This window comes from Helianthus annuus, chromosome 1 (genome assembly GCF_002127325.2).
Source record: "Helianthus annuus cultivar XRQ/B chromosome 1, HanXRQr2.0-SUNRISE, whole genome shotgun sequence".
NCBI classification, from domain to species: Eukaryota; Viridiplantae; Streptophyta; class Magnoliopsida; order Asterales; family Asteraceae; genus Helianthus; species Helianthus annuus.
In genome coordinates this window covers 67,909,285-67,934,095 of record NC_035433.2, presented here as the reverse complement: position 1 = coordinate 67,934,095, position 24,811 = coordinate 67,909,285, and the positions used below count along the sequence as shown (strand labels likewise).

The window sequence follows — 24,811 nt, the reverse complement described above, 5'->3', positions numbered from 1 at the left end:
ATTTAAAAACTGAATAGAAACACCCATGTTCTAGGTCTCAGTTGGATTTTTTTTAAAGGAAAACTTTAAAATGCGCCAAAACCCGAAAACCGGGCGGCCAATACTACAACCCTACATAATTACAAAGTTACACCAATTATCCCAAGTCAAAGACTTAAGATTCGACCTATTCTTCACCCAAAGGAAACCTACCGATCTAATATTAACTAAAAATCGTAAACATTAGCTCTTTTTCCGGAAAAAAATCTAATCGTTCCTTGCCTTCCAAATGTTCTAGCAAGTAAGGATCGCAATGGCATGGACGATCTTCTTGCTATAACCCGAAAGGCCGCTGTACTCATGGAGCTCAAGGATGTATTTAACCGAGAAAAGAAAACAATTCTGGATCCTGCACCTCGCAGCCACCTTCTGCCACAACATAGCTGCCATACTGCAGCCGGTAAAGAGATGCACAACCATTTCATCGGCAGATTTTCGTAAACAGCACACCTCATCCGTGACCGCAACGTTCCATCTCTTGAGCGCCACCTTGGTCGGAATTCTATCCATTTCTGCTCTCCAAACGAAGAGATTACATTTGAGGGGAACCCAATTACACCACTTCATAACGAATCGGTTACTAGAGTTAACACTGGAATTGATTGAATGCTTCACCGCCGCCACACTGTAACTATCGTCATTGAAGCCCAACTACCTCCATCTATCCTTAACACCTGAAAGTTGCACCAAACTCAAGCACTGACATAAACCACCCATTCTGCCAACTCGATGTTAGAGGAAGGCTCCGCTCTCCATCTCCAAGAACCCGATGGAATCGAAAATGGACGAACGATTCTCTCTTTCACCGAACAATTTTTCTCATTTTCAAGTCTAAAAAGTTTAGGATAACCTACCTTGAGGAGTTTGGTTTTAACCCATGGGTCAAGCCAAAACTTAATGTCGCAGCCGTCTCCAACTTCACCCCTCATCAACTCCCTGAGGTTAAAATTAAACGTAGTTGGTCTTGATATGAGCCTCACTATGTTCGACCACACACTATAGTGATTAGCCCGAAAAGGGAGAACTCCCAACACACACGATGAGAATGGATAGCGTCTATAACTTTAACCCACAAGTTCTTTTTCCGGTCTTGTATCTCCAACCCCATTTCGACAGAAGGGCGAAATTAGTATTCCGCAGTTTGCATAACTCGAGCCCTCCAAGATTTTTTGGCAAAGCAGCCCGATCCCAAGCCACCCAATGCATCTTCTTCGAGTCATCATTACCTCCCCACAAGAACTTGCGCATAATCGACTCTAAATCTTTCATGACTTTGATAGGAACATTGTAGAGAGAAAAATAATAATTTGGCAGACATTCCAAGACAGATTTGATCAAAGTCGACCTGCCCCCCAATAGACAGAACTGACGCCTTCCAAAGATTGAGTCTAGCCTCGAAAACTTCAAAAATAGGCCTCCAATTATTAACCATGTTCATATTCGCCCCTACCGTCAGACCAAGGTAGTTGAAAGGCAGAGACCCGGCCTTACAACCCACCACAGTGGCCAGCTACCCCACGCTTGACCCATCCACCCCTAACCCGTAAAGGTTGGACTTAAAAAGATTAATTTTAAGAAGAGAACAAATGTGGAAACACCGTAAGCGCCGGACAACACTACACACATTCTCCCTCGACCATTCTCTGAAGATGATACCGTCATTGGCGTATAGAAGGTGCAAAATATTGATGTAACAAATTAGTTCACTGTATGTTGTTTTTCTGTTTGAATACGGTGAGTTGTAGGGGATGGGTTTAGTATCTTACTAGCCTCAATGTTTGTATTCTTTTGGTGTTTTTTTTAACGGCAAATTTGGATCGCCGACGAACCACTGGAGTATCATCGTGCCACCAGCGGAACCACCCGATCATATCCATCTCCACTGGGCATAATGCCTATACACCAATTCAGGAGGAAACCCAATAAACGTGGGAAAACCCCCTTTGTAGGAATCGAACTCAAAACCTATTGATCACAAAGTCTTATCTCACCGATAAGACGCCACTAGACTATAAAGCCATGGGCTTTATTCTTTTGTGTTGTATTCTTTTGGTGTCAATGAGATTGCAGTTTGCTGTGTGCAAAATATTATAATTAAATATTTAATAGATAAAATCATAATTCTGAATTTTGATTACGTGTGCACCAATTTTGAGGGCAAAATGCCACGCCTGTGATAGGTGATCACATTTTACAAACCAATGATACTTTAAAAGAAAAAAAGTCAATGAATAAATGGAATATTTTGTGAATACATATACTTTGGATGAGGCCAACCCAATGATGGAAAACAACAAAAAAAAAGCAAAGAAATTAATAGGTCACTTAACTAAATTCACACTATTCAAAGTAAATCAATTTACTCGTATCATCATGAGATTGAGCCTTTTAAAGATACAAATATTAATAAAATCTATCATTTTATAAGTTAAAACAAATAACGAACCTAAAATCTAACTGTTATTATACATGTAAAAAAGGAACATTATAGTAAAATGGGATTGATATGATCCTTAAGAAAAGTAGATGAATTTTAAGGAAAAAAACTAATCACTCTACCATTACGTCTTTTTTTCAAGGTTAAGACTATATTTTGTGGGAAAGATTAGCCTCGCCATTACAGCATCGGCGTCAAAGGACGCTACCCCAAGAGGCGTGACTAGTCTCACATGTTCAAGGGGCGATAGCCCCACCACATCATCCCTCCTTGCGTATAGTATCATTACACTGCCAATTCATTTTCTAACTTATTATTCCATTATTTAATTTAAGACTCACCTTTTATATTACCATAGCACACATAGGTGAAACTAGTAAATTGTCTCGCGCGTTGCCGCGACGTTAAAACATACAGTACCTTAAATTTATACCATCTAATGGAAACATATTATATTTAGCCTGATTGGTTTCTGGAAAATATGACATCAAAACGTAGACCAACTGAAAACGTACATAACAATAAGCATGAAAAGGTGTATATTTGATCCAACGTATTTCCAAAGAAAATTTATGTCGAAACGTAAACCAACTTGAATTTATACCGACACGTGCATAAAAATAAGCATGAAAGAAGTTAAAGAATGGTACGACGTGTTGCAGCGGTGTAAAAACGTAAAGTGACTCGTATTTATATCGTCTAATAAAAACATATTATATTTGACCCTACTCGTTTCCGAACAAAATTTACGTCAAAACGTAGACCAATCGAAAACGTACATAAAAATAAGTACAAAAACATATTATATATGACCCGACTCATTTCTGGAAAAAAATAAAATTTGCGTCAAAACATAGATGATCAACTGAAAACGTACATAATAATAAGCATAAGAACATATTATATTTAACTCAACTCATTTCTGGGATATAATTATGTCGAAATGTAAATTAACTTGAATCTATACCGACACGTACATAAACACGTAAAACTCGATTACAAAATATTTAAAAAGTTAATGAGTTGTAAGTGTTAATGTTGAAAGTTGAAGAGTAAAGATATATCAAAATACAAAAACACAAAAAAAACAAAACAAAAAGTCAATTTACTGTTCATGTAAGTTGGTAATTATAATATTACTAAGGGGGTCGGGGCGGTCGTGTGATACACAACCATTACGCTAGTGATGGCATGATACACCGCCGCAAACGGGGTGTATCACTTGGTTATGGGGTTCTTTGCGATGCGTATCACGTTGATGAAGGTTTATGTCAAATGGTCGCCTCTGGTTTATACTTACCCCACACGGAGTGGTGGGTGTTGGGGTGATGTGGAAGGCTCTATTATGCCGGCACATCGCCTCTACCTTGGTCGGGTGGTAGAAGTCTCACCGATGTGACGTGGAGGGCAAACGGTGTGGTGATGTGTTGGCGTTTCATTGCTAGGTGAATTTTGATTGATTTTTGTTTTTTTAATAAAAACACCACTTTCACGCTTCTCCCACCTTGTGTTTTCTTACTATGCCTCTTGCTTACGTCACGCTTAATACCTTCTCTTCATACCCTTCCACACCGTATATTTTTAATATAATCTAAAAATAGGTATGATAATTTATAAATGTGGTATAAAATCATGTGAGTAATATGCAAAGAGATGACACATGGAGATTGATGATTCATTAAACTCACCTCCAAAGAGTCACCTCGTCCTCGGTCTCCAGCTCCAGGCCATCCATCATCATGTCATCTCATCTCCTTCAATTCCCAATAACCTACTCACTTTCCCATTCTACCCCTACTCCCTTTCTCTCCTCTTCTTTCATTCCCAAGATTCCCACCTTGTTGCCTTTTGTAGGGGTCTTTTCGTCTTTTCATACTCTCCCATTTTAGCCGCTACCCTCCATGTTTTCAGAGATCTCTGCACCAAAAAACAACATATATAACTCAACGAATATATGATTGATTGTTTTCAAAACTGAATTTGCACTTCGCCACCCTTTACTTTCGTCTTTGAATTTTTCCAACCCCAAATAATCAAGACTAACCGGTTCTAAGACATATTAGGCTATTTCAACTGTTTTCTTGTGCCTTCTACATATACCAACACTTATACTTAGATGTAGATAGAGTTTAGTTTTTTTTTTTTTTTTTTAGCGTGGCTAATTTACAAACACTCACTAATCCTCCTTTTAAATATGTACTTAACACTCACTAATCCTCCTTTTAAATATGTACTTTTTGTCCGCTACATGATTGAAAGTCTCAACTCCACAAGGAAGGACGTGTTTCCATCACATCTTAGTGATGTCACAAGCACATTGATAGGTTGAGTTTATATAATGGTAAGTTTTAGTAAATCTTGGTCATATGAGATGAACCATAGTTAAACATGGACATATATGGTTCATTGAGGCCCATCATGTCATGTTATGACTCCTTGCGACCCATTATGACATGAATGATGGAACATGACCTATCAAACGAGACAATATACACCAAATGATATAGATTTATAAAATTTACAATGCATATAAAAATTAGTGACTAATTTTGTTATGTGAGGATCGTTTCTCTAGTTAATCGTCATTCCAAAAAACAAAAAAGTAAAATTTGTTAACTTGGTTTAGCCTTCTGGGTTTAATCTAGTATCCTTTAAATCCCTTGAACACAAGAAGACCGTCACAACTAAGTAATGCATGTACATCGGCAAAGACCTCTTTATACGATAATTTTTCTTACTTCTAAATACTACTTAATTAACTTGCATTCGATTTAAACCCACCGGAGCAATTATCAATGCCACTAGACGACAACGCGATGTACATAAACGTTTTTATCTATTATAATTAAACATATTGAGTTTAGTTTTATGTTCATTTGGATTTTGGAAATCACTTTAGAGATAATATTCCACCTACACCTAAAAACATAGGGGGGTTAAAGTGCTAAAAGAAAAAAAGTTCAAGGAGCATATTTAGTTAATAAAAAAAAATCTAAACCTTAAATGATCATTGGTTCTCTCTTTTTCTCTATAAAAGAGGAGTAATATTTCGTAAAGCCCATGCAAACACTAAAAAGCTAAAGAAACCAAACAGTCTCAATCTTTCTCTGTGATCATGGAAGCCAATAGCAGCAAGGAAACAATCATTACGGTGGCCGGAAAAGAAACCACCACCGCCGCACCCACGCCATGCAGGTGGAATCCGACGAAAGAACAGATAGACATGCTGGAGAATTTATATAAACAAGGTGTGAGAACACCAACAGCTGATCAGATTCAAGAGATTACAACCAAATTACAAACTTTTGGTCACATTGAAGGCAAAAATGTGTTTTATTGGTTTCAAAATCATAAGGCAAGACAAAGACAGAAGCAAAAACAAGATCATCTCTCTTATTTTCATCAATATTATCTGCATCACAACCACCACCCTGCGGTGCCCCCCGGGATCTATCCGGTACCCCATCATCCAAACGGTCCGTATCTATATCTGTATCTATTCTATATAAATAATATAGAAACTAAAGCGAAAAAAGTTAAAGTCACACCATCTATCGATCTAAAAAAAATAAAATTTAGATCATGTTAGTTTGTTATCATTTATTTATTGTTTTACATGATCAGATGATGAATTTATATTACTGTTTACTTTTTCAAGGTCTTATATGCTGCAAATGTCATTGTACTAGGTAGAGTACAAGGTCTACCATCTAAGTATCTAAGTACATTTTCGAAATCTTTAAGTTAACCTAATTAGTTGTTAATATCTTTCTAGGATAAAACTAATCTGCTTTTAATAATAAATATTTATATTTGTTATGTATAATTGTATTATAACTACAGTTAAATATTTGTATAATTGTATTATAAGTATTTATTATTTTTTTTTTTTGAACGGCCAACAAAATTTTATTATAAAATTAAAACACCGGTCAACCAATCGTTAACCCGGCATCATTACATCCACCAAAAACAAAAGAAAAACAAGTTATATGCCCATGGACCCTAACTTGAAATTACACCAATCATCCCACGATAGGGCAACGCATTTCGCCCTATTTTTTATCCAAAGATAACTGTATGTTTTGATCTCCTCCTTTATCCTTTCAAGGTTTGCTTGTTTGTGTCTAAATACGATATCATTCCGAGTTTTCCATAACACCCAAATGGCTACTTGGACGACCGACAAGATCACCCTATGCCACTTTTTTGACCCCCTATTTCTATTGTGGATATCAACAAAATCTTTGAGCTCAAGAATAAAAAAAGGCCTTATCTTGCACCAACCCACCACAAATTCCCACACCTGCTGAGCCAAATTACAAGTTACAAAAATATGCACTGCTGTCTCATTTTCTTCTCCACACACCTTGCAATTTACATCTTGGATATTAATGTTCCTATGCACCAGATCCATTGCTGTTGGAAGTCTATTTAACACAAGCCTCCACACCACAAAGTTAACCTTTATAGGAACCCATCCATTCCATCTAAATCCAATCCCCAGGTCCGCAAAAGAAGCCCGCTCAATCAATCGCCGAATGCTACTTACCGAAAACACCCCCGTCGTATCCGGTTTCCACATCCACCTGTCATCCCCAGCCCCAAACGTGAAGGCCGTAACAGCTGCAGTAAGATCATTTAATTCCGCCAATTCCAACTGAGAACTCGGCTGCCTCGACCAGTTAAACTCGAGGCTTATACCCCCACCCACCACCCTTACTCGGTCCAAAATCCCAACATTTTTTTGTCGTTCAAGCTGAAATAAATTTGGAAACTTACTGTCTAGAGGTTCTTCAATCAGCCAAGATTCCTTCCAAAATGACATCATACAGTTGCAACCTGGAACGCCTCGAAATAAACTGGGTAAGTTTATTCCCAGGTTCTCTAGATCACTAGAAATTTTTACTATTTGCTTCCACAGCCCCGGAACGGATAACTTGACCGGTATGAAGTTCCAAGATCTCGAATTATTGTGGAGACTCCATATAACTTTCCGCCATAAGCTATTCCGATCCACTTTGAACCGCCACCACCACTTCACCAACATAGCCACGTTTGCATCCCTAAGTGACCCGAAACCCAAACCTCCAAACTCTTTCGGAGTCATGATACTCTTCCAAGCTACCCACTTCATTTTCCCCTGTTCCGGAGTCGCACCCCATAAAAACTCTCTTCGAAGCTTTTCCAATTGATTTATCACTTGACTAGGAGCTTTATACAATGAAAAATAATATGTAGGGAGTGCATTTAACACCGACCTAACCAACGTTATCCGACCACCAAATGATAAAGTATTTGCCTTCCATACCGCTAGGCGTTTCCGAAACACACTCACTACCGGGTCCCAATTTTTTACTAAATTCATATTAGCCCCAACTTGGAGGCCAAGGTGCTTAAAAGGGAGTGAACCGGGCTTGCACCTCAAAAGGGTGGCCAACGTATGAACTTGATTTTCATCCACCCCAACCCCAAAAATACTACTCTTTGCCAAGTTCACCCTAAGGCCCGATGATAAATAAAAACATCGCAAAATTCTATTTAAATTTAGAGCATTTTGGGTCGACCATTCACCAATAAAAACCACATCATCCGCGTATAGAAAGTGCGATAACTCCGGGCCTTGTGTAGGAACCTTTATACCTTTGAACAAACCAATAGAACATGCCTTCTTCATTACACCGGTAAGCGCCTCCATTGCCAAAATGAATAGAAAGGGTGACAACGGATCCCCTTGCCTTAAACCCCTATGGCATAGGAATTCTTGGGTCGGGGAACCATTTACGAGAACCGAGGCTCTCGCGGTAGAAACTATTGCCATTATCCAAGTTCTCCATTTTAAGGGGAAGTTCATTTGCACCATCATTAAGTTGAGAAATCCCCAATTTAAAGAATCATACGCCTTTTCGATGTCCACCTTAAATATTAATCCTTCCTTTCTATTTTGCTTCATCCATGAAATGACCTCATTTAGAATTAACGGTCCGTCTAATATACTTCTATTAGCGAGAAAACCCGTTTGCTCCTCCGAGATGAGACCATGTATCACGTTCTTCAATCTATTCGCCAAAACTTTTGAGATAACTTTATTTATACACCCGATTAAACTAATCGGTCTATAATCCTCAAGCCCCCCGGGATCCTTTCGTTTTGGAATCAAAGCAATAAACGAAGACGTGCACCCACTACTCAAAGACCCCTTCCAATAAAACTCTTCAAAAAGTTTCATGAAGTCCCCTTGCAGATAATTCCAACATTTCTTAATAAAGTGAAAATTTATACCATCGGGCCCGGGTGCCCGATCCCCTTCACATTCCCAAACCGCATTTTTTATTTCCAAAGAAGAAAAATGACATATCAACCCATCCGCTTCTGAATCTGATAAAGAAGAAAGGTTTGGACAATCAAGAATCGGCCTATTCACCATAGTTTCCTGAAATTTATCATGAAAAAAACTGAACACCGTATCCTTTATCAAAGTTGGAAAAGTAATATTATGTGTTTGAATATTAAATATTTGAATAATCATATTATGCTTGTTTAGTTTATGTAAAATTATAGCAGAAATAATTACAGATTAATACTGTCATGAAATTAAACTGAACACCGTATCCTTTATCAAATTAAACTGAACACCGTAATGTAATATTATGTGTTTGAATATTAAATATTTGAATAATCATATTATGCTTGTTTAATTGTAATATGTAATATAACATTCTGGATTTCTGGTAACTAAATAGCAGCAATAGTTACTGATAATTAGTACGTACATTCTATAAATTTTTATGTCAGGAAAAAAATTTATATTTTCCAATATATATCAGTAGTAAAGATTAATCATTTATATTTTACAATTATGAATACCGTTTTACATTTATGATACTTGCATCAGTTTTAAATATCAAAGTGTGTCTAGTGACCTTTAAAAGTTAATTACAACCGGTAACAAAAACTACATAAAACTAACAATATATTTATGTGTTATTAGGCTATACTCTCTATATATAGCATGGTCATCTTTGTTTAGTATAATCATCTAACCATCTAACTGTCTTTTAAAATGTAAATATGCATTTTAAAATTACTAATCCTTTAATAAAGTTAATTAATTATTATAAAGAATAATACATTTTTTAACAGCCTTACAATTTCAAATATATATATATATATATATATATATATATATATATATATAAAATACATCTCAGTTATTTTAAGCAGCTAAAATCGATTTCTAATAATTTAATGAATATTTCTTGAGTGAGTATTGTAAAACACTAACTTTATTTCATAATTTATATTACGACAAAATCTTTTCAACAGTTTAATTTGTTGCATTGAAGTTTTTAAAACCTGTTTAGCAAGAACGTCTATTTTATTCTATAAATGTTCAGTAATTTTACTATGTCAAGTTTTTTTAAGATGTTTTTTATATGTAAAATACTAATTTAGTGTTTTTTATTTAACCCATAAAACTATATGTCACGTGTGTATAGTAACATTGAATTTTGAATATAAACTACCATAATCCTTTGCAAACATGTGATCAAAGTTAAACTTATTTACCAATAAACCAAGTAATTAATAATTTATGTATTTGCAAAAATCTAAAACAAAAAATATCAACAACCAAAGAATCGTAGTCAATAAGAACAGTAGCCAGCCAGTGTGACTGCATTAGGGTTAATAAATAATTTAGTACTTTGTCAAATATTAAAAGTCTGCCAGCCGTGTCTGTCTCTATCCATCTGTTAGTTTGTACTGTAAATGTAATCCAAAGGTTTCTGATTTTTGTTTGTTTATGGCCTTTGCTCATAAGCTTTGTCAATCTTTGTCAAATTATTTCCACTCTCAATACCAACAAATCTACCCATATTGTCTGACAATTGTTTTGTTTTGTTTTTTCAAGACTTCTTGTGTACCATGTATCTTCCTTCAATCAACTTCACTTAACAACCCTTTCTACATATATATTTTTTTTTTGCAATTATTTTGGGGCTTTATTCCTAACCAAAAGTTTGTATTTGCAATGTCTATTGTTAGTTGAGGCTTTATACTCTTTCTTAAGGTCATATTGTAATGTCTATTAGTTCTATATTGGAGCTCCTAGATTCAAATTTATATACCAAAACTTTCTAATCAAAACCAGTTCAACCACTGAACCGCATGACAGTGACGGATCTAGAAAATCCTTATAGAACCACCGTTTCAAAAAAAAGGGTAACGAAACCAAAGAGACGTTATTTTTTTTTTCAAAATTTACACTACCGTGGGAGCGTTAAGGGGCAACGGAGGTTACCCCTGTTATAAGGTAGGTCCGCCCCTGCCGCATGAACCACCACTTTTCAAAAACCAACGAGTTTAGATTAACCCATGCAAACCGATCCGATTAGAGATTAGATTTCCCAGTAACCAGTCCGCTTTTAGCAACATTATATATTTATATATGTATGTGTTTCACACCTCAGTAGAAACTTGTTTCTATAATATTTGGACTTTGTGTTTGGTTGTTTGTTCAAGATGAGCATTAGAATCTGAATAAAGTATGTTACATGCACTTGTTTACTATAATTAAATTAATTGTTAAAAGAGTATGTTTAAACAATGCTAATATAAACATTTAAATCTGAATAAAGTATTGCATTGACCAAAACTTATTTTATTGAATATGTTTCAGTCCAAGTTGAACCAACTTGATTCTTATAAATAGCATACTTTAATATTTTTCACCAAGTAGTACAATTTCAGTGAAAACCAGGCTTCAGTCTTTTCTTCTGATTGATTTTATATAATATAAACTGTCCTTTATATAATTTAATTTAATTTATTTTATTTTCTTGGAATATTTCTCTAGTTTTATATGGCCAATGCTACATACCACAACGTGACATAGGGTTCTACAATCAGTACCCAAAGATGCTACTACCTAGTGCCACCACAACCAAGAGAAGATCACCACGGACCACCACCCGAACCAAGGCGTCTTTCGGTGCAGGAACCATCGCCGGAGGGAATAATATGATCAAGTCAAAGATGGTCAATGGCAAAAACTACAATCATCAAGAGACTTTGGATCTTTTCCCACTTCACCCGACCGGGATATTGCAACAAAAGGAAGCCAATGCAAACAATGTTAACGTTTGTGATTCGAATGCTTGTACGTCGGGTCCCTCTGTTCGTTCACAAGACCAACATTTTTTTGACTTTTTCTCTATTTAATTTAATGGCATAAGAGTTGACATTTGGTTCAAAATCGGTCTAAGGAAATGATTAAAGCTAATTCTTCATTAACAATGCATGCAAGTGTGTTGATTTATGTTTTATATGTTCTAATCTAAAAAATAAAGTAAATGCGATGTGTTTTTGTAGTGATGAGCACTTTTTACCCATGTTTAATATTTAGCTGAATGGATAATATCAGCTTGTTTTTATGAATATATTTCAAAATTCCTAAGATAATAACAAAAGGTTTACAGACATCATTATCTAAGTGACTAAGTCTTAAGACTAAAGTGGACCGAAAATATTGTTCTCCAAATATTTTAAAGAGTAAATTACGTTTTTGGCCCATGTGGTTATGTCAGTTTTTGGCCCATGTGGTTATGTCAGTTTTACTATATTAGCTCAAAATAAGAATTTTTAACGTATATGCCCCCATGGTTCCTATATCTAACCATATTGGCCCCTAATTCTAACCAAACTCCAACTCTGGTTAACTTCTTGGTCACATAGGTTGCACATGATGGGTAAAATTGTAATTTCTCATCCCCTTTACTTTTACTAACTTTATAAAAAAAATAAAAGAAACAATAATTATCATCTGCACATTAGATCTTCAAACCACTTTCAAACCTAGATCTTCAAGAACATCTTCGTCTTCTTACCCAGATATTCAAGAACATATCATCATCAAACCCAGATCTTCAAAAACATATCCATCATCATCATTCCCTGAATTTGACTAAAAATAGCAAAATAACTGAAAGATTGCCATGATATAAATAAATAATTCCTAGAATAACTAAAACTAGCAATACCCACTAACAACATTAACAAGCACTTAAAAAAAAACCACAAACAAATATTAAACTTTCTCTTCACTACTACTGGGATCTAATCCCTTTTTCTCCATAAACTTTCTCTGCATCTTCTCTGCTCAAAACACAGAAACCCCTCTTCAGATCTGATCTGATCTAACTCTAATTGAATCTTTACTAAAATCCAACCAAAAATTAAAAATAAAAAGGGATTCCAACAAAAAGATTAAAGAAGAACAAACCAAAACCCACATTTCAGAGGTGGTGAGAAGTCAAACATGTAGATTGACCAAATCGATGAGCAAATGCAGCTTGAAATCATGGAAGGAGGTAAATAACAAAGATCCGATTTTCAGTTTCGATTTTGATGTGCTGTTGCCCTTTACTTTCGTGACAACCACCCAAATCCACCTTGGACTGCCACCGGAGATACGAAGGGAAAGAATAAGGGTGGGGCCACCGCTGTGCACCACCATGCGCCGCCACCTACGGCTGCCATGGGTGGCTAGAAATCCACTGGTTTCATCTTTCTCTCTCGATCTCTCTGGTAACTACACATGCAAGTGTGTGTTATATGGTGTGAAAATGGAGATAAGGTGTGAGTGTTGTAGAAAAAAAATAGGAAGTTGGGGTTAGGGTTTTGAGAAAGTGGAGGGGAAGGAAAGAGATGAAGATCATGCTGGTTTGTTGAAGATCTGAGATTTTGTGTTTCTTTTATTTTTTTATAAAGTTAGTAAAAGTAAAGGGGGAGGGGAAATTACAACTTTACCCATCATATGCAACCCATGTGACCAAGGAGTTAACCAGAGTTGGGGTTTGGTTAGAAGTAGGGGCCAAAATGGTTAGATATAGGGACCATGGGGGCAGATACGTTAAAAATTCTTATTTTAGGCTAATATAGTAAAACTGACATAATCACAGGGGCCAAAAACATAATTTACTCTATTTTAAATTTTATATACGGGCTGGCCCATGTAGATAGATTTTATTTTCTTGATATAGGGTCCTCATTGTGTATACGGGCTGGCCCATGTAGATAGATTTTATTTTCTTGATATTCTATTCTAATAGTTTATAAAGTTTGACGATACGTCTATAGAAATTAATAATACCCAATGAAGCAAATGCAAAAATTAACCGCAGTAGGATGAATGTCAACACATAAATTTGAAAATCTTATAGCCAATAGTTAGAACTATGATACTAGTAAAGGTTCGTTGACAACTTTGGTCTATTGATGTACTATGTTGTTTAACAACAACTAAAATATTTTTTAAACTATACGCATCTTTAATAAGAATCAATAAATCTTTTATTCACGATTGAGATGACCTTAGGGGAGGAGGGGTGGTTCACTAGTGATAGTTTCTATCACTCTCACTATCCAATCAAATCAAATCATGCCATGTCATCACCCAATATTCTATCACTAGTGATAGAAATGTAGGGGGGGTGGTATGGTATCACTAGTGATGGGATTCCATTGTACAAGTATTAATGCACAATGTACAAGATACACATTCATCACCAAAGTTTTTCAACGCGTTATATATATAACGAGTGATACTCTATCACTCGTTATGGAATTGGGCGGGGCGGTGTTCAACGAGTGATAGAAATCTATCACGGTAAATAACGATGCCACCCCGTGTGGCCTTATAAGAGGGTAGAGCACTCCACTAGTGATGGAATTCCATCATTCACAACATCAAATCAAGTTCCGTCACGTCATCGAGCTTTATTCCATCACTAGTGATGGATTTTAGTAGAAATGTCCATCACTCAGAACCCACGGATCAATAAATCCAAAACCCATATAAATATACAAACAATAAGAAGATGATAACGCGTCATATTCACCACGTGTGGAACAAGGTGGTGGCGGCGGTGTTTCACGGCCAATAACTCGTTGAATTCTGGCCATCACGTGACGCCCCGGGTGCTCTAATTATGAATGTATTTTGGGTCATCTTTTGAACGCCTTGTAAGCCTCACTACAAGGCTGTTTCAATGCTTATTGAAAACCAACACCCTTTTAGGGTTTGTCAAATGTGTTCTTGTTCTTCAAGTGTCATTCACAATGGCTAAAACATCATATGGCGGCATTAAAGCTCCGGTAGAAAGACGAGAACAAACACTACAAACAAATCCCACTAATTAGTAGATGTGGTAGGCCTCCTGCGTTGGATAATTTTTATGGTCCCATCAGGCTAGAAACAGTATTGAAAACTTAATGAAAATGCGTCATCTGTTAATCGGGGATATATATAATTGGATATACTTATGGTACGTGATTGTGTTTTTAACATCACCTTAACGGTTCAGAGTTAGCTAATGTGAATATTTCTCCTAAACTCACATTATACTATAATAATAAATATAATTATAAACTAGGTTAGAGCCCACGTATACACGTGGTTTAACAAATGAAAATACTTTGAATTTGTTTGGTTTTAATTAAAATAATAAAAATAATTTTAATATAAATAAAATAAACTTAAAAACCCATATGATAGGTAAAAAATACAACGAATAATTCAGATTTCACTAAAAAAAATTCAGTACACCACATTGGTTGTCTTATTTGTAATATTCTCATTGTTATCTAATTTGAATGTTTAATGACCTTGATTGAAACTAAAATTAAACGTGCATAAAAGAAAGTTGCATACACATACTACATAAGTCTAATGACAAAGTGAAAGTATCTCAGCTCATTTGTCACTCGATTGTTGCATATCGTTACCATATGGAAGTATACGATCTCGCCTATAAAAGCAACCAATTAAAAATGATTAATTTGTAAAAATAACTAACAATAAAAAAATTCAAAAAAATTCTAAACAAAATAATCTCATATGGATTACGCCTACCAACTTTAGTTCTTATATATTTATTTTATTATTACTTATATTTTATTGATATTTTTACATTAAAAGTCTAAAACGTTAGTAAAGCCATTAGTTATTTACATGTTTATTTTATTATAATTGAATTTTATTAATCTCTACTATAAAGCAAAGATATGAAAAATATAAATGGAAAACAAAATGGTAAAAGATAAAGTTTATGGATTAAAATAATATATTTTTTATTTGAGATATAATCTATATCTATTTATTTAGGGTAAAGGATAAAAAGATAAAATTCATGTATTAAAATAATATTTCTTTTATTTGAATCTTATTAAAAAAATAATATCTATATCTATTTATTTAGGAGGGAAAAAATAATTGAGATTAACTCATAAAATGCCATGTGTCCTCATGTGATTTACTTTATTATATGTATAGATATTATTAAGGGTGAGGATACAATAGGAAGTTTATTTGGCTAGGAAGGCTAGGAAGTGATCTTAACTATCCATTAAGTTAATCAAGGGCTAAAATTAAATCAGAGAAACTGAAAGGAAGAAAAGGGGCGCGTGAGTTTGTTTAAGGGCATTCTAGTCAATCCAAGCCAATAGTTTCTCTCTCCTCCAATTCCCCTCAATTTTTTAAACGTTAATAACTCTTTCATACGACATTATTTTTTTTATAAAAACTGCACCAAAAAAACGAGCGTTTTTTTATCTTTAAAACGAGTATACTATTGCTATATTTAAAAAAAAATTTAAAACCCAGTTGCGTAAAACGCAATAGAAAAACCACCAGTTACGTAAAACGCAATAGAAAAACCACCAGTTACGTAAAACGCAATAGAAAAAAAAACCTAAAAAATGACATTTTTCTAAAACGCAATGCACCAAAAACACAAAGAAATGACTTATTTGTAAAACACAATGGCCAGAACACACATAAAAATGTGTTTTACCTAAAAAGCAATGCACCAAAAACACATAAAAAGGTGTTTTACCTAAAACGCAATGCACCAAAAACACAAATAAATGTCTTATTTGTAAAACGCAATGGCCAGAAAACACTTAAAATGTCTGTTTTCTAAAACGCAATGGACTGAAAACACATAAAAAAGTGTTTTACCTAAAACGCAATGCACCAAAAACACAAAGAAATGTCTTATTTGTAAAACGCAGTGGCCAGAAAACACTTAAAAATGACTCATTCTAAAACGCAATGGACTGAAAACACCTAAAAAATGTGTTTTACCTAAAACGCAATGACTAAAAACACTTAAAAATGTGTTTTTTTTTCTAAAACGCAATAGCCAGAAACCACATAAAACTCTCTTATTTCTAAAACGCAATGGACACATAAAATTGTCTGTCACTGTGAACTGTCTGAATTGTCTACGAATTACTGTCTTCGAAATGAGCCAATTTCTGGAAAATAAATTTTTCTGATGCATTTTTAGTACAGCAGTTTAATCGAAAAAAAATTTTTCAACCCCAGCCAGGGGCTCTGCCCCTTGGACCCCGCCAGGGGCTGCCGCCCCCGGACCCCCGCCAAGATCGTAAAACGCAATGACTAAATAAAAAAGCCAGATCGTGAAAATGAAATTAAAGAATTTCTTACATGGATCGAAGCCGATTTCTTCATCAATTGACGAAATTTGAATGATAGAAACACTTATCAACGCTCGAATCGAGTGATTATCTCCAAAATCACCAGAAAAAACGAGATTTTTTTATGAAATTAAACTGGGTTTTCTTCAAAAAAAAAGTTGAAGAACACGTTGATCGGGTTTTGAATCATTGATTGGTGATGAAAATCGCACTATAATATAGTGATTATTGAGATAGAAAGTGAAAAAATGGTTGAAGATGGTGGGTTTTGAAAATGGTGGGTTTTGAAGTTACTGGGTTTTGAAAAAGGAAGAAGAAGGAGTTGGATTGACTAAAATACCCTTTTTCTTTATTTTAAATGTTGCCACATATCATAATCCTATGGCTTCCTATCCTTCCTAGCCAAAATTAACTTACTATTTGATCTTTTCCCATATTATTAAATAACAACTTGCTTTTGTAATAGCGTCCGTCAAATTGGTGCTATTTTCTTTTTTTTTCTTTAATGTAATTTATACACTTGCACCCGATGCACTTTAATTATTTACACTTTCGGTCCTTGCACTTTAATCAAGTTTTTTTTTTCTTTCTTTAATCAATTTAGTTCTATCTCTAAACTTTAATAGGGTTATCATATAACTCCTAGACTTTAATGATTATCTTTTCAAACAAATTTATGTTAATACCCTTGAATTTAATAGAGTTATCATACAACTCTTGAAGTTTAATAACATTATTTTTTTTAACCAATATTTTTTTCGTTTTCCTTTTTTCACACGTTTAATTCTTTTTTTATTTAACATATTACAACTAAAGTTAAGTTTTGACTTAGATGTGTTTACTTAACCACGTAGCTTGCATATTGTTACTGTCATTTCAATGTTACTGACCCTTACATACTTTTCACCGGATCTACACCCCCGTCGCAACATGTACTTAATTCGTTTTTATCTATTCCATTCGACTTAAAACATGTGTCCAAATCTTTTTGGACGACTTTATTTTTTGGGTTTACTATTTCTTTCACTACACTGAGTGTCGGTAATGTATGAATATCATAATAAATCAAATAGATACCGTTTTCTCGGTTTTCATTTAAGTTTTTTTCTAAATCACTCTATCTGAAGTGTGAATCTAACCCACTAGTTTAACAAGAAGAATCAACTATTGAGTGCAAGATTTTCCAATCTTTTTACTTCAGATGACGTGGCGTAACCTTATAGGCTGTTGTGTAACATCCCACTTCACACAATCACACACGTCATTTCCACCACATTATTATTTTTTTAATTTTCATTATTTCTCATAATAATATCACAAAAACCGGATAACACAACACGCACTCTCCCCCTCACCTTCATCTTCCTTCTTCTTCTTCATGAGAAAGTGAGACTGAATTTGCAGAGATTCATCAATGGCGAAATCTCTCATTTCATCTCCTTCCTCTTTCACCGGCACACCCTTACCTCCACTACCTCTTCACCGCGGTTATTCTCACCGGACTAAACTCATATCCACCAGAATCAAGTTCAGTTTTAACGGAATTCCTCCAATTTCTCCGTTTGAACCTGGCGCATCACTCGATTTTGCTGCGATTGCTAGCCGAGCCGAGAGTTTGATGTACACGTTAGCTGATGCGGCTGTTGCTGTTGACTCCGCGGCTTCGGGTGGTGATTCGGCTGCTGCTACGACGGTGCAGAAGTCAGGTGGATGGTTCGGTTTCATATCGGATGCTATGGAAGTTGTTTTGAAGGTAGTTTGTTACAATTGTTTGCTGATTATTTGTGCGAATAGTTATTTTGTACTATTATTATATATATGTGATCAGATCAGAATATCAGATTAATAAGAAGCATTAACGTTGGCCATATTCTATTACTTATTTAGGTGTTTTAGTAATTGGATGTAATGGTTTGGATCATAGGAGATAGTGTTTGGATTTAGGTTTTAATAATATGCTCTGATTGGATGATAGTTTGACATATCGATCGAGTCTACTGATTAAACATTGAAAATTGATGATTACTGTATATATGAGGTTAAAATGAGCAGATAACTAGTTCCAAAAGGGCAAAAGGCACATCCAAACAATCCTTTACCAAGTTGATATGGATTACGGACTAAGATTGATTCATTTTGTTTAGCACAGATTTGAACTGGTGATGAACTAGATGTTTTACTGCCTCAGTGGTTAATTTGAGTCGGTTATGTTGATGTTAACTTGCACTGTCTTTGCCAGATACTGAAGGATGGACTGTCTGCAGTTCATGTGCCATATTCTTATGGATTTGCAATTATATTGCTTACTGTTGTTGTTAAAATTGCAACATTGCCATTGACAAAGCAACAGGTGACCCACCTCGCAAATCATATCTTTATATTGTCGAGATATATGTGATTTGTCTTACTGCTTTATGAAATTAAATTATATTCTTTCTTTTTCTCAATCTTACATGAACTGTTTGATGCATTTACTTGTTAAAAGGTTGAGTCCACTCTGGCAATGCAAAACTTGCAGCCAAAGATCAAAGCAATTCAGCAGAGATATGCAGGAAATCAGGTGCGCTATTATAAATTATAGCCGTGTATGCAAATGTAAACATATCATGCAACAAAACTCTTATGCTCGAAGTACTTCCTTGATGAACATGACTATTTAACAAATAGTAACACAATTTAATATATGAATTTCTGGTTGTCCAACATGAGCTAACAGTTAACACATGATAGTTCAACCTTAAAAGATCAGTGGGCCATGATTGAACGTACAACCATGATGTTCTATGGCCAATAGTAATTTAAATGGGGACCAATTTATAGTTGTCAACTTGTCTCCCCACGCTCTATGTTTGTATGCGTATGTATGTATACAGTATACGTGTGTGTGTGTGTGTTTGACAATATTGGTATCATTTCAGGAGAGAATACAACTTGAGACATCGCGGTTATATACGAAGGCAGGGGTTAATCCTTTGGCAGGATGTTTACCTACGTTGGCCACAATACCAGTATGGATAGGCTTGTATCAAGCTCTTTCAAATGTTGCAAATGAGGTATAGAACTATAGACAATTATTACTATGTTAGTATTTGCCTTTTTGCACATTAGTAATCATGTCAAATATCGATGTACTTGATTTTAGTCCACAAGAAGAGATATTTTGTATTAGCTAACAAATAGAAGAACTAATTTCTTTATTCGTTTACGTTTCCTTAAGGGACTGCTGACGGAGGGATTTTTCTGGATTCCGTCTTTGGGGGGGCCCACGACGATTGCTGCTCGGCAAAGTGGATCAGGAATTTCTTGGCTTTTTCCATTTGTGGTAATAAAAGTTCCTTCGGCATCATAGCTTGAATTATATTACAAACGCAGTGAGACTATATATTCGTGAGCAACGTGAGAAGCAAAGTGATTCACTAGTTTTGTAACGTTGATTCACAGTTTTTTCATATATTCATAATAAAAGTGAATCAACGTTACAAAATTAGTGATTTTTTAAAAAAGACTACAAAATTAGCGATTTAGTTTGGATCCACATCTGAAAGTTCACTTTTCGGATCGAATCGATTGAATTCAGTAAAATAAACGAGAGATTCGGTAAATAAACGTGACGCAAACGAACCGACACAGATTGTATTACCGACACCAGGAGATTACCTTTCCCTCACAGTCTCTCTCACACACACTTTCTCTCTCTAGAAAGATCTAACAATGAAAGTTAAAATGAGAAATGCAAATGATCTTGCTGTTTATAGGTGGTGAGATCATTTAAGCTTTAAATGATCTCACTCCACACCTTAAAACATTTAGCTTGAGATCATTTGCTTACAATTCTCCTATTCAACATACACGACTACACTTAGTCTATTCGTACAGCAACGGACATACAAAAATGCACTAACAACATCTAATCAAGATCTATTTTGTGTGTGTGTGTGTGCAGTGGTTGGTTCAATTGAGAACCACTAAACATATAGTGTATTCACCGGTGAATACAATGTTTTTAAAAATTTAGTGGTTGTCATTTGTGTGCGTGTGTGTATTGAACATAACCTTTGTTCCGGAAGGTAAATGGTTCTAATTAAATACGGAGTTCACACTTCGCCGGTTTGACCAAGAAAGTCAATTGTTGTCTCGTTTTTTCTACGATCACCATTTTCATATTTAAAATGAATTCTCACGTTCACTTTGTAATTAATGAAATACGTGATTCACAAGTAAGAAACTTTGTGTAAGTTTACCAAACAAGTATACTTAAGTAAAATAAAACGACTACATTATACGATTACTGGTTATATACTTATATTTAAATAGTTGTTTAAATTTCATCTTTATATTGGCAGGATGGGCATCCACCTCTAGGCTGGCATGACACAGCAGCGTACCTCGTTTTACCTGTACTTCTTGTTCTTTCTCAATATGTATCAATGGAAATTATGAAGCCACCCCAAGTGAGAACCTACCTTTTTATTTTATATTTTAATATCTAAAAAGTTCTCGTTTTCTTATATCCTCCAAAACTGCCCTGTTTTTTACAGACTGATGATCCAACACAGAAAAACACTCTTCTTGTCTTCAAGTTCCTTCCGCTCATGATTGGATACTTCTCTTTGTCCGTCCCATCAGGGTTATCAATTTACTGGTCAGTTTAAACAAGCAAAAATTTGATTAATTTTGCTTAACTTCACGTACATGACTTACCATAATATAAACAAAAAAAAAAATCCCATACTAGATGCCTATGCAGTTAATGCGGTAAAAAATTGGATATCAGTCGAGGACCGATATTTGAGATATCAGTTATCGTGGTGGGATATCGGTAATTTTAATGTCATGCAGAATTTTTATATATAGCAATTTAACACTAACAACTGTAGCAAGTAGGAACTGATTAAGACTTAAAACACTAACAATTAACACTTAAAACGCTAATAGCAGCAATAAGAAGGAAGACGAATGCTAGAACTAAAAAGAAAGGTACTGATATCGGGAAAATCGGTGATATATCCGTCCAATATCGTCGATAACATCAGTACCGATATTTTACATGGGGACCGATAGTTGATCACCGATATTAACTGCATAGCTAAAAGCAACATTGTCTACTTAAAAAGTCATTATCTAAATCATTGGTGTAACAACATGTGGATTCAACTTAAAAAATACGCTTTCCCATTATTTTGTAGCGAAGATACTCTTTAGTTTTTTTTTTTATTTTGTATTTTACCTTTTGAGTTATTTTAGTTACTCGCTCACATAATATTATTATTAGATATATATACAAATCAAGTTGAGGCATGCAAAGTCAAATATGTAACGAAAACCAAGTTGATAGTGTTCATTGATAAAATTGTTCTTCATTTCTTGGGAAGTGGGACTCAGAAAGCATAATAATTCTATTAACAAGATGTGAATAAAAAGTAATCGACATATATTCAACACATTTTGAAGTTGATTATGTTTAGTTCAAAAGCGTTGTAACATAGAACACATTGTATGGATACTGTAGCAATGATGTTAAGTGATTCCTTCTAGATTGTTCACAAAAGTATATCATAGTGATATACATAATGCCTTATCCTTATTAATAGTTATACAATAGCATCTTAATACTTCTTTTTTATCACCAATTAAGGTTCACAAACAATGTGCTTAGCACTGCTCAACAAGTATGGTTAAGGAAATTAGGAGGTGCAAAACCTGTTGTGAATGAGAATGCAAGTGGAATTATAAGTGCAGGACAGGCAAAAAGATCGTCTTCTCAACCATCTGAGACCGGTGCTAGGTTGGTCTTTCTTTCTTTTTTGTTGTATATAAATACTATTTGCATAAGAAAGGCAACCAACTTTGGACTATACATTTCCTAATAAATAAATAGAATCAGTAGCTTATCATAACAAACTGTTTCACTGAATAAATAAATCAATAGGAGAACAACTTGTGATTTGTGAATCATCACATCTCATAATGTTCTCTTTGTTTATTCATTGAACCTTACTGTTGTAAGTAGCTGATTTTGATTTATTTACCATGAAATTTACAAGTGATAATTTTATTATTTTGAAAGGCTGGATTTATGAAATTCTGAAGTTTTAGAAGGATATATTTTACGTTGTCCCTTTTTTCATAAAAATATCTTTAAATCTCCAAAGTTTTTGTTCAAAAACATCAAAAATAAAATCATTCAAGGTAAATTGTACATGCTATAGATCAACAATGATTACGGGTATGTTTGGCATGGAGCTTTTAGAAGCTTCTAGCTTTAAGCTTTTATGAAAAAGCTCCTACTCAATAAAAAGCCTTGTTTGGTTGAAGGAGCTTGAAGCTTTTAGGTTAGGAGCTTGAAGCTTTTGGTTGAACGCTCCTACTAGTAACGTTTAGAAGTAGCTACAAGCTTTTAGGGAAAAAATGACTATTTTAACCTCTAAAGATAATAAACTTTTGTTATGTTTTTATAGTTATGTCCATTTTGGTCATTTTATACATTTTATTAAAAGCTCCAGTTACTCTGCCAAACAACAAATATATCTAAAAAGCTACAGCTACCAGCTACCAGCCACCAGCTACCAGCCACCAGCCATTAGCTACTTTTGCCAAACATACCCTACTGACGTGTCGATACGTTTGACTATGCTGACTCTTTTGTCGTGGCACTGAAAAGAGTTTTTTCGGGTGCAAACCCGAAATGGAAGTTTTACTAAAGTTGGTTGTAGTTTATGCCAGTTGGCCTCTTTTTTTTATTAATTGCATTTTAGATGGTTAAAAATAATTTTGCTAATCAAAGGGAATTAAAATGTGAATAGGTTTAAACAGCTAAAAGAAGAAGAGAAAAGAAAATCAAATAAGGCACTTCCCGGCCAAGATATTCAGGTTTTGGCATCGACATCTGATACTGAAGATGAAACCGACGAAGAGACAAAGCCGACGGTAACTTGCTTTATTATATATTTAATTAATAACAATATGATACTCTTATGAGATTATGAATTCAAAGAAAATGTGACATATAATCTTCAAATATTCAGGTCTTGGAGGAGGCGTATGCTTCAAGCACCACGAAACAAGTTCCAGAATCGGGACCAAGGAGGAGTAAGAGATCAAAGAAAAAGCGTTCGGTATGATAGGAGATATGTGACTAGATTTTTTAAACCTCTATTTTGTAAAATCCATATTTTTAGTTAACATATAGCTGTTTACTACCAACAAATCATATGTTTGTTAGGTAGCTTTTGGTATAATTGAATCAGAGAAGAGAAGGAATGGAATGAAAACAAGTTGTTTGTCTTGTTTAATGCAGTGATATATAGTTTTTCATTCCATGACATATGTTTGTGAAATATATAAAGTTTTGATTTAATGCATCTTGTATTGTAATCTTATTTGAGGTTTAAATCAAGGGTTTTTCTACATATTTCCCCTCCTATGCTGGTTTATTACGTATTTTCAAAAAAAAAAAAAAAACAAAAAAAAAAACAAAACAATTACATATTTCCTCTTCCTTTTTTTTTAACGGCCAACAGAATTAATCTCGAGCACTCTCGGGGCACCCACTGGACCAAACGGAGTACTCCGGAGTAACCCGAGTCCACCACCAATTCCGGGGAAATCCCGGTAACCTACCCGCTCGTAGGCACAACGGTGAAATTACCAGTAAAATCCGTTTGGCTCAAGGATCGAACCCAGGTTTCCTTGTGTCTCCTATCATTGCCCACCAATGTCTCACTCTACACCAAGTGGGAGTTGAACTTGCATCTCTCAAGAGAAATGCAAGCCTTCCACCACTTGATCTAGAGATCATTGGCTTTTCATATTACATATTTCCGCTTTTTATTA

The 24,811-nt window shown here is 34.8% G+C and overlaps 2 protein-coding genes across 2 annotated transcripts; both read left to right on the top strand.

The window, feature by feature from the left end:
* The first annotated feature begins 5,552 nt into the window (after positions 1–5,552).
* LOC110943319 (WUSCHEL-related homeobox 2) lies at positions 5,553–11,729 on the top strand. The gene is made up of 2 exons (XM_022185069.2): positions 5,553–5,952; positions 11,334–11,729. Exons 1-2 carry the CDS (start codon positions 5,592–5,594, stop codon positions 11,696–11,698), a joined length of 726 nt encoding a protein of 241 aa, XP_022040761.1. The 5' UTR covers positions 5,553–5,591; the 3' UTR covers positions 11,699–11,729.
* A 6,566-nt stretch (positions 11,730–18,295) lies between these two features.
* LOC110940771 (inner membrane protein PPF-1, chloroplastic) lies at positions 18,296–24,339 on the top strand. Its single transcript, XM_022182332.2, has 10 exons — positions 18,296–18,731; positions 19,218–19,328; positions 19,464–19,538; positions 19,897–20,031; positions 20,196–20,300; positions 21,322–21,429; positions 21,517–21,620; positions 22,614–22,763; positions 23,782–23,905; positions 24,004–24,339. The coding sequence occupies exons 1-10, from the start codon at positions 18,393–18,395 to the stop codon at positions 24,097–24,099; spliced, it is 1,347 nt and encodes a 448-aa protein (XP_022038024.1). The 5' UTR covers positions 18,296–18,392; the 3' UTR covers positions 24,100–24,339.
* Positions 24,340–24,811: the final 472 nt, after the last annotated feature.

Coding starts and splice junctions, on each gene's coding strand:
- LOC110943319 (XM_022185069.2), top strand. CDS start 5,592: ATGGAAGCCAATAGCAGCAAGGAAACAATCATTACGGTGGCCGGAAAA. Junction 5,953..11,333: donor GGTACCCCATCATCCAAACG/GTCCGTATCTAT, acceptor ATATTTCTCTAG/TTTTATATGGCCAATGCTAC.
- LOC110940771 (XM_022182332.2), top strand. CDS start 18,393: ATGGCGAAATCTCTCATTTCATCTCCTTCCTCTTTCACCGGCACACCC. Junction 19,329..19,463: donor TGCCATTGACAAAGCAACAG/GTGACCCACCTC, acceptor ACTTGTTAAAAG/GTTGAGTCCACTCTGGCAAT. Junction 20,301..21,321: donor CTTGGCTTTTTCCATTTGTG/GTAATAAAAGTT, acceptor TTATATTGGCAG/GATGGGCATCCACCTCTAGG.